Source organism: Arachis duranensis, chromosome 4 (assembly GCF_000817695.3).
Source record: "Arachis duranensis cultivar V14167 chromosome 4, aradu.V14167.gnm2.J7QH, whole genome shotgun sequence".
Lineage (NCBI taxonomy): Eukaryota > Viridiplantae > Streptophyta > Magnoliopsida > Fabales > Fabaceae > Arachis > Arachis duranensis.
In genome coordinates this window covers 3057221-3068195 of record NC_029775.3, presented here as the reverse complement: position 1 = coordinate 3068195, position 10975 = coordinate 3057221, and the positions used below count along the sequence as shown (strand labels likewise).

The 10975-nt window shown below is 34.5% G+C and overlaps 2 protein-coding genes across 3 annotated transcripts; both read right to left on the bottom strand.

Moving 5' to 3' along the window:
* Positions 1-2308: 2308 nt before the first annotated feature.
* Positions 2309-3251, bottom strand: LOC110272412 (classical arabinogalactan protein 9). Of its 2 annotated transcripts, none has more exons than XM_021139808.2 (2): positions 3104-3244; positions 2309-2920 (listed from the first exon to the last, which is right to left on the bottom strand). In XM_021139808.2, exons 1-2 carry the CDS (start codon positions 3129-3131, stop codon positions 2628-2630), a joined length of 321 nt encoding a protein of 106 aa, XP_020995467.1. In that variant the 5' UTR covers positions 3132-3244; the 3' UTR covers positions 2309-2627. The 2 variants fall into 2 exon arrangements, with proteins under 2 accessions (XP_020995467.1, XP_020995465.1); XM_021139806.2 differs by having other exon boundaries at positions 2366-2931; positions 3104-3251.
* A 1134-nt stretch (positions 3252-4385) lies between these two features.
* LOC107482722 (probable serine/threonine-protein kinase At1g54610) lies at positions 4386-9601 on the bottom strand. Its single transcript, XM_021139805.2, has 8 exons — positions 9374-9601; positions 8530-9066; positions 7512-7796; positions 7084-7401; positions 6675-6902; positions 6158-6258; positions 5842-5959; positions 4386-4873 (listed from the first exon to the last, which is right to left on the bottom strand). Exons 2-8 carry the CDS (start codon positions 8881-8883, stop codon positions 4622-4624), a joined length of 1656 nt encoding a protein of 551 aa, XP_020995464.1. The 5' UTR covers positions 8884-9066; positions 9374-9601; the 3' UTR covers positions 4386-4621.
* Positions 9602-10975: the final 1374 nt, after the last annotated feature.

Sequence of the window (10975 nt, the reverse complement as noted above, 5' to 3'; positions counted from 1 at the left end):
CGAGGTAAATACTAAATCGGTATCCGAAAGATTTTGGCGCTGACAAAATAGCACCTAACTTTTGTTATTAACAAAATAGTCCTTAAATAATTTTAAAATTTGACAAACGTGCCCTTAATCTTGCCAGAGTACATTTCCAACAAGAAGGATGCTAAGGTGGCTACCAAAAAATTCAAGGTATAATTTTTAATTAATTAATTAACCAGTCCAACCTAAAAAATCTAAAACCCTCCTTTCTGAACCATAATCCTCCCTCTCTTCCCCCTTTGAACCTTAACCTCCGCCCTCTCCAATGCACTCTCTCACTCATAAGTTGCCATAAACCTGAAAAAATTCTTGAACCCTAATCTAGCAAAAAATCCTCCCTTCCCATCACACTCTCACTTTTTCAACCATGAATTATTCCAAATTTACAATTCAAAAAGATTAATAACAATAAAACTCAGATAAATGCAAACAGATTCATATACAATAATTAAAATAAAATAAAATAAAGTTCAATATAAACACCACAAAAGTAAGAGGCATATTTAGACCAAATCAAAAGAATAAGAGACAGAAAAGACACGACACGACGGAACCAAGACGGAACACAGACAGAAGAGATAGGGCAGCGACTAGTGGTGGGGCAACAAGCAGAGGTGACAGAAACAAGGCCGATGAGTGAGACGCTGCTTTATGTGTGTCTGTTCTTATGCTTGACCACAAGGAGGGAAGCGAGCCACTGTGAAGCACATACCTACGAGGTGACATTGAGGAGACAACAATGAAGGTGCAGGGACGACGAATAGTGGGTTTAGGCAAGGCGACAACGGTGAAGGCTCATGGACAACGCGACACCAACGGAGGAGACAAACAACACAGGAGTTGGCAGACGCAAAAGACCCAGCGACGAGATACCAACCGTGCGGTGTCGGTGACAGCAGCTCTGTGAGACTGAAAAGGTTGAGTTCTACTGTCGTTTTTGGGAGAGTGCATTGAGAGTATGAGAGAGTGCGTTGGGGAGGGGGATTAGGGTTCAACGGGAAAAGGGAGGGGATTAGGAGGGATTGGGGATTAGATTCTGGATAAGTAATTAATTAAAATTTTCACTTTGAATTTTTTGGTTACCACCTCAGCATCCTTCTCATCAGAAATGTGCTCCGACGAGTTTAGGGACACGCTTGTCAAATTTTAAAATCATTTAAGGACTATTTTGTCAATAACAAAAGTCATGCATTGTTTTGTCAACACCAAAATCTTTCGGGTATCGATTTGATATTTACTTCTACTATGACACTTGACACAACCGTTCATATCAGCATGTCACGTGTCACTAAATGACTCGTCATCATACTATCACACGTGGTTAAAACATAAAGTAATATGTGTCACTGATGGTCTATATCAGCAAGTCACGTTAGTCAATCATTAACAAAAAATAGATAAAAAACTAACATAATACTCTTTTGTCAGTTTCATAAACGTAATTGATGCAATTAAAATCTCATAAATAATTTTGATATACATGCAAATCTCAAAAACTATTTTAGAATTTAACTCTTTTTTTAAGGAAAAAAACAACATTTAAAAAAAATAAAAAATTAGTGACTAAAATATTAACATTTATCAAGTAAACTATAATTCCATTCAGCTTATTTAAAATTTCTCTAATTTTTTTTGTTTTTTACAATATCTTTTAGTTTGACAAATTAAAATTTAATTCATCGTAATTTTAAATTTTATTTAAAAATTTATTTTTTATCAATAAATTATTATATACATAAAATAAAATTTAAATTTAAATTTAAATATCTATTTAAACAAATTAATAAACTAATCACTTGACTAATTTAAATTTATTTTTGGACTAATATTTTGACATTTCTATTTCTTACAGGACATACAGGGTCCATTAAAACAATAAAATGACCCTGAAAATCATAAGAAATACGTGGTGCATGTGGATATGGATTCATTGGGACAACACCGCAAAATAATTGACCCAATTCAATCATTCAAATGTGACTATGACCTGTACTTGTCCACACGATAATATTATTTTTTTATTTTTCTATGATAAAATATCTGAATGATGGATAGATTTTTATTTTTTACTCTTCTATTGTTTTTTAATTAAAAGAAAAAGCACTACTTTATTTCCAGTTTCTACTTTCTACAACCCATCGCCTTCTAAGCTCTATTTGCCATGCCAATTAAATGGAAAAAATAATTACCTTGCATTATTTCTAATAAATGTGCGTAAAACAATTTGTTTAAATTATCAAAACAACTATGCGTGTGCTCCTACGTCACAAATACGTTTTCAATTTGTTAAGAAATCATCGTAGAAATATTTGAATATCTTAACTAAAGTCAAGAAATTGCAACGACATAATTTGGATACAATCACATGCAAAGTCATCTAAACAATAACATAAAACAAGCATTAGACTAGGGATTTTCTCATGACAATGTAATCACCATAATTTGGTTACATCATTAAGCTCTTTGGTCTAAAATTATTATTATTATTATTATTTAAAATGTAGAAACATTTATATTTATTCTTTCTTTGAGCCGTTGTTTTTTTTTTGGACAAGGAGCTGTTGGTTATAAGTTATGATGGGCCGCCAAAAATTTCTTCCTTAATAAGGAGGTGGGCCAATAGGACCAGGAGGCCCGGGAGGAGAATATGGGCCTGGAGGACCAGGAGGCCCGGGAGGAGAATATGGGCCTGGAGGACCAGGAGGCCCATAAGGATTTGGAGGAGCAGGAGAAAAATCAGGGCCAGGAGGTCCGGCTGGTGGTGGTGTAGGTACAGGTGGCGCCGGTGGAGGGGGAGGTGGAGGTGGAGGCGGAGCTAGCAGCGGAGTCTGCGGAGGAGGCGGCGATTCAGCTGGCCCACCAAAACACTCTTGTAGCAAGCAACAACAGCAAACTATGTAGAAACTGTGTCAAAAATTGGAAAAATTGTGGAAAATAATGTTCAATAATTTCCACTTTCATAAATCATAATCATAGTGGCATATTCTAATTTTCTTTAAAGTTCATTCTAAGTCATCATTTATAGATTATATATTGACTAATGCTAATTAAAGCAAGAAGGAAAAATGTTACATACCAAGAAGATATGGCACTACATAGCCCATTGAAGAAATTGCCAAGTACGGATATTGGGCCGGGAAAGCCCGGAGGCCCAGGCCCTCCAGGAGGAGGTGGAGGTCCTTGGGGCCTCATCCTTAAGGTATGGCTCGATTATTGCACTCTCCAACTCTAGTGAGAACAAAATATATATATATAAGATATAGGTGCACCAAATAATTGAATGGTTGATAAGACCAAAATTAGTACTTGGGATTCTCTATAGATGCCACGTGTCCTACAATACACAAACCTAAAAAGCTTAAATATAAAGAGGTTTGGAATCTAACTATCAAACTCAACAACTGATTTTCTTCAATCTACCCTTCTTGATAATACTTAGGGAGAGACCATAAATGTTGGTACATTTTTATTTTAATGATGAACTAGAAATAGCACCAAAATTTGAGATGGGGAAGAGTGTGATCAAAAAGAAGGAAAAATAAAGTAAAATTGACCACGGTTTAGATCCCAATGTAACACTATTTTCTCCCAATCTCCCATGCAAAGTGATTGTAATAGGCTTATCCATAATTTTTAGGTTAAATTATCCGGTGATCCTACACTTTCAATAAAATTGCAAATTGATCTCTACATTTTAAAAGTTTATAATTAAATCCTTAAAGAGAATTAAAATTTACAATTTAGTCCTCATCGTTCAAAAAGTGTTTGATTTAACAAAATATTCTTAATATATTCTCTATTTTAACAGAATATTTTTAATATATTATGAAAATATTCTATTAAATCAACATTTTTTGACCGGCGAAGACTAAATTACAAATTTTAATTTTTTTTAGAGACTCAATTACAAACTTTTAAAGTGTAAAGACTAATTTACAATTTTTCTGAAAGTGTAGAAATCAACTGTATAATTTAACCTAATTTTTATTAGCCCTAGGTTGAGTGATGATTAAGATAGATAAATTACTTTCAAATAAAGGGGGAAAATGTTTATGTCACTTTCACTTTGTCATGTTGAATTTTGATATAAGCTCCACTTTAACATGCTAACTCTTAGTTTCTACTCCAAGGTGCAAAAGAAAATAATGGAAAACATTCATTCATTCATATTTAGAAATAACAGAGCTTGAAAACTATGTATTAAGTACTGCACAATTCACATGATTCTGGATAAGCAGAGGTGAAATGAAAAATGAAATGGTTTGAAAAAGTAACAAAATTAGGGAGGAATGTAAATAGCAAGGTTTCCAAAACCTATTTTATTATAAGTTCATCTAAGCTAATTAAGCTTTTAAAACTTAAGAAAGGGGAAAAAATTAATAATAAATAATAATAATATTAATATTAATAAGATATACAAGATAGAGAATAAACCTCTGATCTAGTGGCTTTGTTACCAACTTCATGGATACTCCTAAAAAATGATTTGGTGTTATACTACAAGAATCTTTCTCTTTGAATCCTCACACAATTGTGTGTTTGAGTCCTCCTTTGAGATGTTTTTGAGTGTATATGCCGATATGCCTCCGACCGGTCACCTACCGTGTTTTTTCTTTCTTCTCGGTGCACCGCCGCCGGCAGATTCTACCAAGGGGCCAGACCACGTTTGCATACTTGATTTCGGTTGTGAGAAGTTCGTGGAACTAAACGGAACATCGGGAGGATCAAATACCGGATCCATGTGATGCGAAGAACCCAATGGATAGCCTAGAGTTCCATCTTGGTGGGGAGGGGGGAACTTCTCACTCTTGCTCTTTGCGTTCGCATGTGTTATCTGTCTCCGTCTCTGTGACAAGGGGTTAAACTGTTAGAACTGCTATCAAGAACTGGAAGCAACTGATCATCAAAGAAGTGCGAATGAATACACTAATTTGACAGAGTTAGGGCTCTAATATTCTCTAGAGACTCTTACCAAATGATGGTGAAAACTCAGGTGCAGTCGACTTCACGTGAAGTTGATAGTTGAAAGCCGTTAGATGAAAATTTAGTCAAATCAGTCAAACAATCTAACGACTCTCAGCTATCACCTTCACGTGAAGTCGACTGCACCTGAGTTTCCACCCCAAATGATTAAAGACACCTTTCTACATTATTCTATCTATTTATACCATTTACCAATTCCTTACTAATCATTCCTAACTAGCTAACTAACTCGCTCACTCTTAATAACTAATAAACAGGTATGAGGGTACTTTAGGAATATAAATTAGGAGTTCAAACAGACTTGCACACACAAAACCTCCTTGGTTAAAGCAATGTATGGAAAGATATTTTAAAACCAGAAAAGCATACAAACAGTACATCACATTCTCCTGAAGGGTAATCAAATATCCATAGAATTTAATTATGATATGAGCTACAATATCCAAATCATTCTATTGTCAATAACAATTTCAAGGCTTCAAAAAGTGGAAGAAATTTAGATAAATGTGATGAGTTTCATGTTTACACAGCATATACAGATACTGTGATGATCCATAAAGCCAGACAAATGCAGTTAGTTACACTATATGCGTAGGGATGAAAACTCAGGTGCAGTCGACTTCACGTGAAGTCGACTGCACCTGAGTTTCCACCTATATATATAACTTCATTTGCCATGAGACAGTTTTCTTCCCATAGTTCAGTACTAGGTTCCAGTTTTCACAAACTAAATGAAGCGTAAATTCAGAAGTTTCATGTCTATAAGCCAAACGGTGAAAATTAATACTGAGGCAAAATTTTAAAGAGAATGAGATGCCTTATCTGACATACATCAATATTTGCTTGCAATTCAGCATTAGCCTCTGGAACTGGAATTCCCCTGCCAATTCTATCACGTGGTCGGGATTTCTTGACACCATCAGCATTAGCTTTACCAGCTGCTCTCAATCTACAGTCATGACATATTGAAATTAAATATTGTCATATCTGAATCGTCAATTTCTCATCTTGGAAAGAAATATCTTCTACTCGATGAAGTATGATGAGGAGGTGGAGAGAAAGTAAAGATGATGAACGATAACTAAAAAGATTTCAAAAATTTTCTATCACATATCAATGGAATCATGTCAAAAGTACTTAAGCTAACCTTCTAGCTTCTTCATCACGTAGTTTTGCATCCATCTCCTTGCTGGGAGGATATTTTGGAAGACTTGAGGGATCACAAGCATAAGGTTTTGTTGTAAAGAACTGCAAAAGAGAAGCAAATAATGTCAAACTCGGATCCTTACATTGCTATGATTTTCCCAGGAAAAAAGCAACCCAATTTGTTGATTAAAAGTGTGAACAAAAATAGGTGCTCAGCAGTTCATCCATCAATAAATTCATTTTAACTTTGTTCATGGTCAATTTCAAAATCCAAAAGATGGCAATTCAAAACTCAAATAACAGTTATTAAAAAGCAAAGGAATGTATTTTGTAAGTTGATAGTTGCTAGTAACATGGTATAATCCAGTATAAAATTGCTATTCATAGTTATTGCATTAACATATGAATTTTGTTGAATAATTTAAGAATGAAACATCATACAGAGAGATCAATCAAGCAATTTTAGCAGAAGTGTTAGTCTTCCATAGTCAATTTAATGAATTCAATTATTATCTTACTTCACTATGCAATGCAGCAGTGGCAGTCAGACGCTCTGCTGGATCGATTGCAAGAAGGGTCTCAATAAGTGGAAGGGATGACGGCGGAAAATCTTTAAAAGTATCTGCTATGCACCGCTTGTACGATTGTTGGGGTTTAAAAATTGTTGCATGTGGCAACTTTGATTTTTTCCAATATTCATCAGAAGGAGAACCACATAGCTTAAATATCTTATGTAGCTGTTCCACCTACGAAGCACGAATCGCATATTATATTACCAGCAAAATCTGAAGCGCAAATCACAAAGTCAAGTTGCGAAAATAGAGAAGCCATGGAGAGCAAAACCTTCTAACATAGATTAGTAAATTACAGATTGCTCTCAAGGTGCAAGTACAGAACCCATATAATGTAATAAACCGTAGAGATTACCTCTGTTCGACCAGGCATAATTGGCTTTCCGGCCAACAATTCAGCAAGAATGCAGCCAGCACTCCAAAGGTCCACTCCGACACCATATTCGGTGGCCCCGAGAAGAAGTTCGGGAGGACGATACCATAACGTCACCACTCTACTGGTCATAGGATGCTTGTGATGAGGATCAAAGAACGATGCTAATCCAAAATCAGCAATTTTAAGAACTCCATCATTGTCAATAAGAAGGTTTGATCCCTTTATATCACGATGCAGCACATGACGGTTGTGACAATGTTCCAGCCCCGAAAATAGTTGCTGCATGTAACATTTAACCTAACACACACAAATATGATCAGATATTAAAGGCCAACCTTATGAAACCACCAATTAATCATATATTTCAAGCAACAAAGAATGTACTTAGCACTTAAATAAAGTAATACCTGAGGCTCTGTGAACTTAATCGCTGGATTTGTAGCGAGTCCAGCCAAATCATGCACCATGTATTCGAAGACAAGATATAAGCTACATGACATTCTAGAAGTCACTAGACCTTCCAATTTGACGACATTGGGATGATCCAGGCGACGCAGAATCAGAATCTCCCTGGCCATGAATTTCACACTCTCGGGCTCCAAATTGTCGAAACGGACTTTCTTTAGGGCAACAATCTTTCCCGTTAAGGTATCCCTAGCCTTGTAAACATTGCTGTATGTACCTTGCCCAATCTGATTGGAAAAAAATAGTAAGGTGCCAGTGAGAGCAAGTAAACAACAACAAACAACAACAAAGCCTTGTCCCACTAAGTGGGGTCGGCTACATGAATCAAACGACGCCATTGTACTCTGTCATGTATCATGTCTACAAAGAGACCGTTTACATGTAGATCTCGTTTGACCAGCTTTGACACCGTACTCGAGCCATACGGCGCGTTGCTTCCGGGCAACGACCTAGCTTTAGCGCAATAATGTCTTTGATTCATGTCATGGGAGGTTCGGCTATATTTTTACGTTGGTTGCCGAAGACCTAACACAACCCTCCTCCTTTATCCGGGCTTGGGACCGGCTATGTACCGCAAGTGTAACATAGGCGGAGTTCAGTGAGAGCAAGTAATGTGATGATTTTTTATTTCATTTTTTTCATATATTACTAATTTTAGGTGTTGCTCTTGATTACATTAACAAAATAATCAAACAACATAAACAATATGGTAATTCATTTGGATTAAAGAATCCCCAACTGCAGGCAAAGAGCAACACATTCATAACATCAACATCCTTCATTTAATGAAATGAACAATAAAGAACATCTAAAAAGAAAAACCACAGATGCTCAAAATTCAAATAGCAAGAAAACATGACCACCATCATCAACATCAAATCAAATCAAATCAAAATAACAACCAAGCTTCCCACACTCCAACAGAAAACATTAAACTTAAGAAAAATAAAATCCTCTCACCTTATCAAGCTTCTCAAAAGTGTCAGCTCTCCTAGGGGTCAATCCATTGATGGCTTCACCAGCAACCTTGGAAAGCCAAGAGGGCCACCCTGCTGCCACCTGCTCACCATGAACATTGTTTGGTGGATTACTCAGTCTTGGATTTGGTTTTGAAGATCTTCTCCTCTCACCTCTTTGCCTTGAACTCCTCTTCTCTTCTCCACCACCACCACCACCACCATTCTGAGTCTCAACAACCACTTCTGCTTTTGCTTCCCTCACTTCCTCTCTCCTCTCTCTCCCCTCCGCCGCCGCTTCCCCTTCTGCCGCCGCACCGGACTTTTGTGATGACTGTCTCCCAAACACACACCCCATCTCTCAAAATATCTCCTTTACTCATACCCTCAACTCATTACACACATTTCCACCAAACCCACATTTTTTCCCTCTCATTTTCTCGCCATCCAAAGAAGCTGCTCCACCAGAAACAACAACAACAACAACCACTCCTCAGCTCTGAGAAAAAACCCTAGTCATGATTCACCCACCACACTGACCCTGGAAGAAAAAAAAATAAAGGAAGCTTGAAATGTGGAAACGCTAATTCAAAAGACCCCAACTTTTGCAGACAAAAGTGAAGGAGCAATGATTTGGAGACACCCCACAAACTTGTGGTGCAGTCAAAGGAAAACAAGACCAGTGTTTTTGTGTATTGTGTGTGTGTGTGTTTTTCTTTTGAAGGTGGGTCTCATAAAAATTTAATCTTTTTATATTTTTATTATTTTTTTTCTGCTTTTGGATTTTGGATATGGAAGAGAATCAAAGTTGAATTGAAACAGTTGTGTGGGTGGTCTTAGACTCTTACCAGATTCAAAGATCAGTGAAAAGAAAGAAAGTAATGGTTTTTAGAGAGAGAAAGATGTGGGGAGTGGTGGTGGATCTCACTCTCTCTTACTTTTCTCTCTCTCTCATTCTCCCACTATGGTCTTTTACTCTCTTACTGAGTTATTGTAGTTCACTCTAATTGGTACTGTGTGTGCTGCTGTTATCAAGTGAAGAAGCTTCCATGGAAAACCTTAGACTCCAATCAAAGTAATGAGACTGTGCACACAAGAATCAGACAAATGCACTATACTACTATTCTGTTTAACTCTTTGTACAGTTACATTTATGTTAATCACAATCACTTTTTTCATTTTTTATGTTTTAAATAATCATATTATATATAAAATTTAATTTTAATGTCTTTTATATAATTATATAATCACATTCATTTTTTTGTATTATTCACGTGATTAATATAAAAAATAATTATTTTTACTGATGTGTCGTTACGCAATTTAATAATATGTACAAAAAATTAATCATAAAATAAGTTATTTATATAAAATATATATTGCAATTATGTAAAAGACAATATATTTTACATAAATACATTATGGTTGTTTTTTGGTGTAAATATAATATTTTTTCTTAAACTCTTGGTAACAAGCGTTTCAATTTTTTTTTTAAATATAAATTAATATACAAATTTTATGTATTAAATACATTAAAAGAATTTATATTTGATATTTTTAATCAATATTCTTAAAATATTTTTTAACGAAATTTTTTAAAAAAATAAAAAGTGTTACGTACCAAAATAAATATTACTAGATAGTAGGTAGGTCATTTTTCTTTTAATTAAACCATCTCTAAATTTTTAAATCAAACATAGCCTATAAATGACCACTACAACTACAAGTGAGGAGGATTCACTTCAAAATGTTGTAAATTTAGTAAATTAACTATCAAAATTATTTTTGCATATGTAAATAATTTTACTATATACTAATAATATTAATTAAAATATGATAACATTTACTTTTTAAACAATTTTATAAAAAAAAATTGACAACACCGTTGAGCAAGAATCTCATGTAATAAAAAGTTAGTGGATATGTAATAATCTCTAAATTATAACATATTAACTTATCTAACTATCTATTTAGGGAGAAGAATGAATATTGGATACGGTAAAAATACAATTGTATTGTTTATACATTAAAAATTAATTATTAATTTGTATATATTTAATTATTTTAATGACTGATTATTTAATTTAATATATATAAATATCTATATCATAGTTAATTTAGTAATTCATTTTTAATATACAAAGAATATTGTTGGTAAAAGTGCATCGTTTGGTTGGTGGGGAAGGTACATTGGATCACATGATGAAAAATAGTATATGAAATTTATTACTCCATCTTTTGAGGGACCTGAATTAGAAATGTGAACTTGGAACTTGGTAGTTAATTTGGTCTTAGATTAACGATCAAATTTCAAAACAAGGGAAAATAAATATGCATACTCAATTTTTTTTGTTTACGGTATTCTCCAATTTAATAGATTAGTTTTTGACTTATTAAATTGAGAAATACCGTGAATAACAAAAAAAAAAATTGGATAAAAATTTTATCTC

What these genes read in the sequence shown, in the direction of transcription:
- LOC110272412 (XM_021139806.2), bottom strand. Translation starts at nt 3,219, where the DNA reads ATGAGGCCCCAAGGACCTCCACCTCCTCCTGGAGGGCCTGGGCCTCCG. An exon ending in TGTAGTGCCATATCTTCTTG is followed by an intron (nt 2,932 to 3,103) that starts GTATGTAACATT and finishes TTTTTGACACAG; the next exon opens with TTTCTACATAGTTTGCTGTT.
- LOC107482722 (XM_021139805.2), bottom strand. Translation starts at nt 8,883, where the DNA reads ATGGGGTGTGTGTTTGGGAGACAGTCATCACAAAAGTCCGGTGCGGCG. An exon ending in TTATGCCTGGTCGAACAGAG is followed by an intron (nt 6,903 to 7,083) that starts GTAATCTCTACG and finishes CGTGCTTCGTAG; the next exon opens with GTGGAACAGCTACATAAGAT. An exon ending in CTGCTGCATTGCATAGTGAA is followed by an intron (nt 6,259 to 6,674) that starts GTAAGATAATAA and finishes TCTCTTTTGCAG; the next exon opens with TTCTTTACAACAAAACCTTA.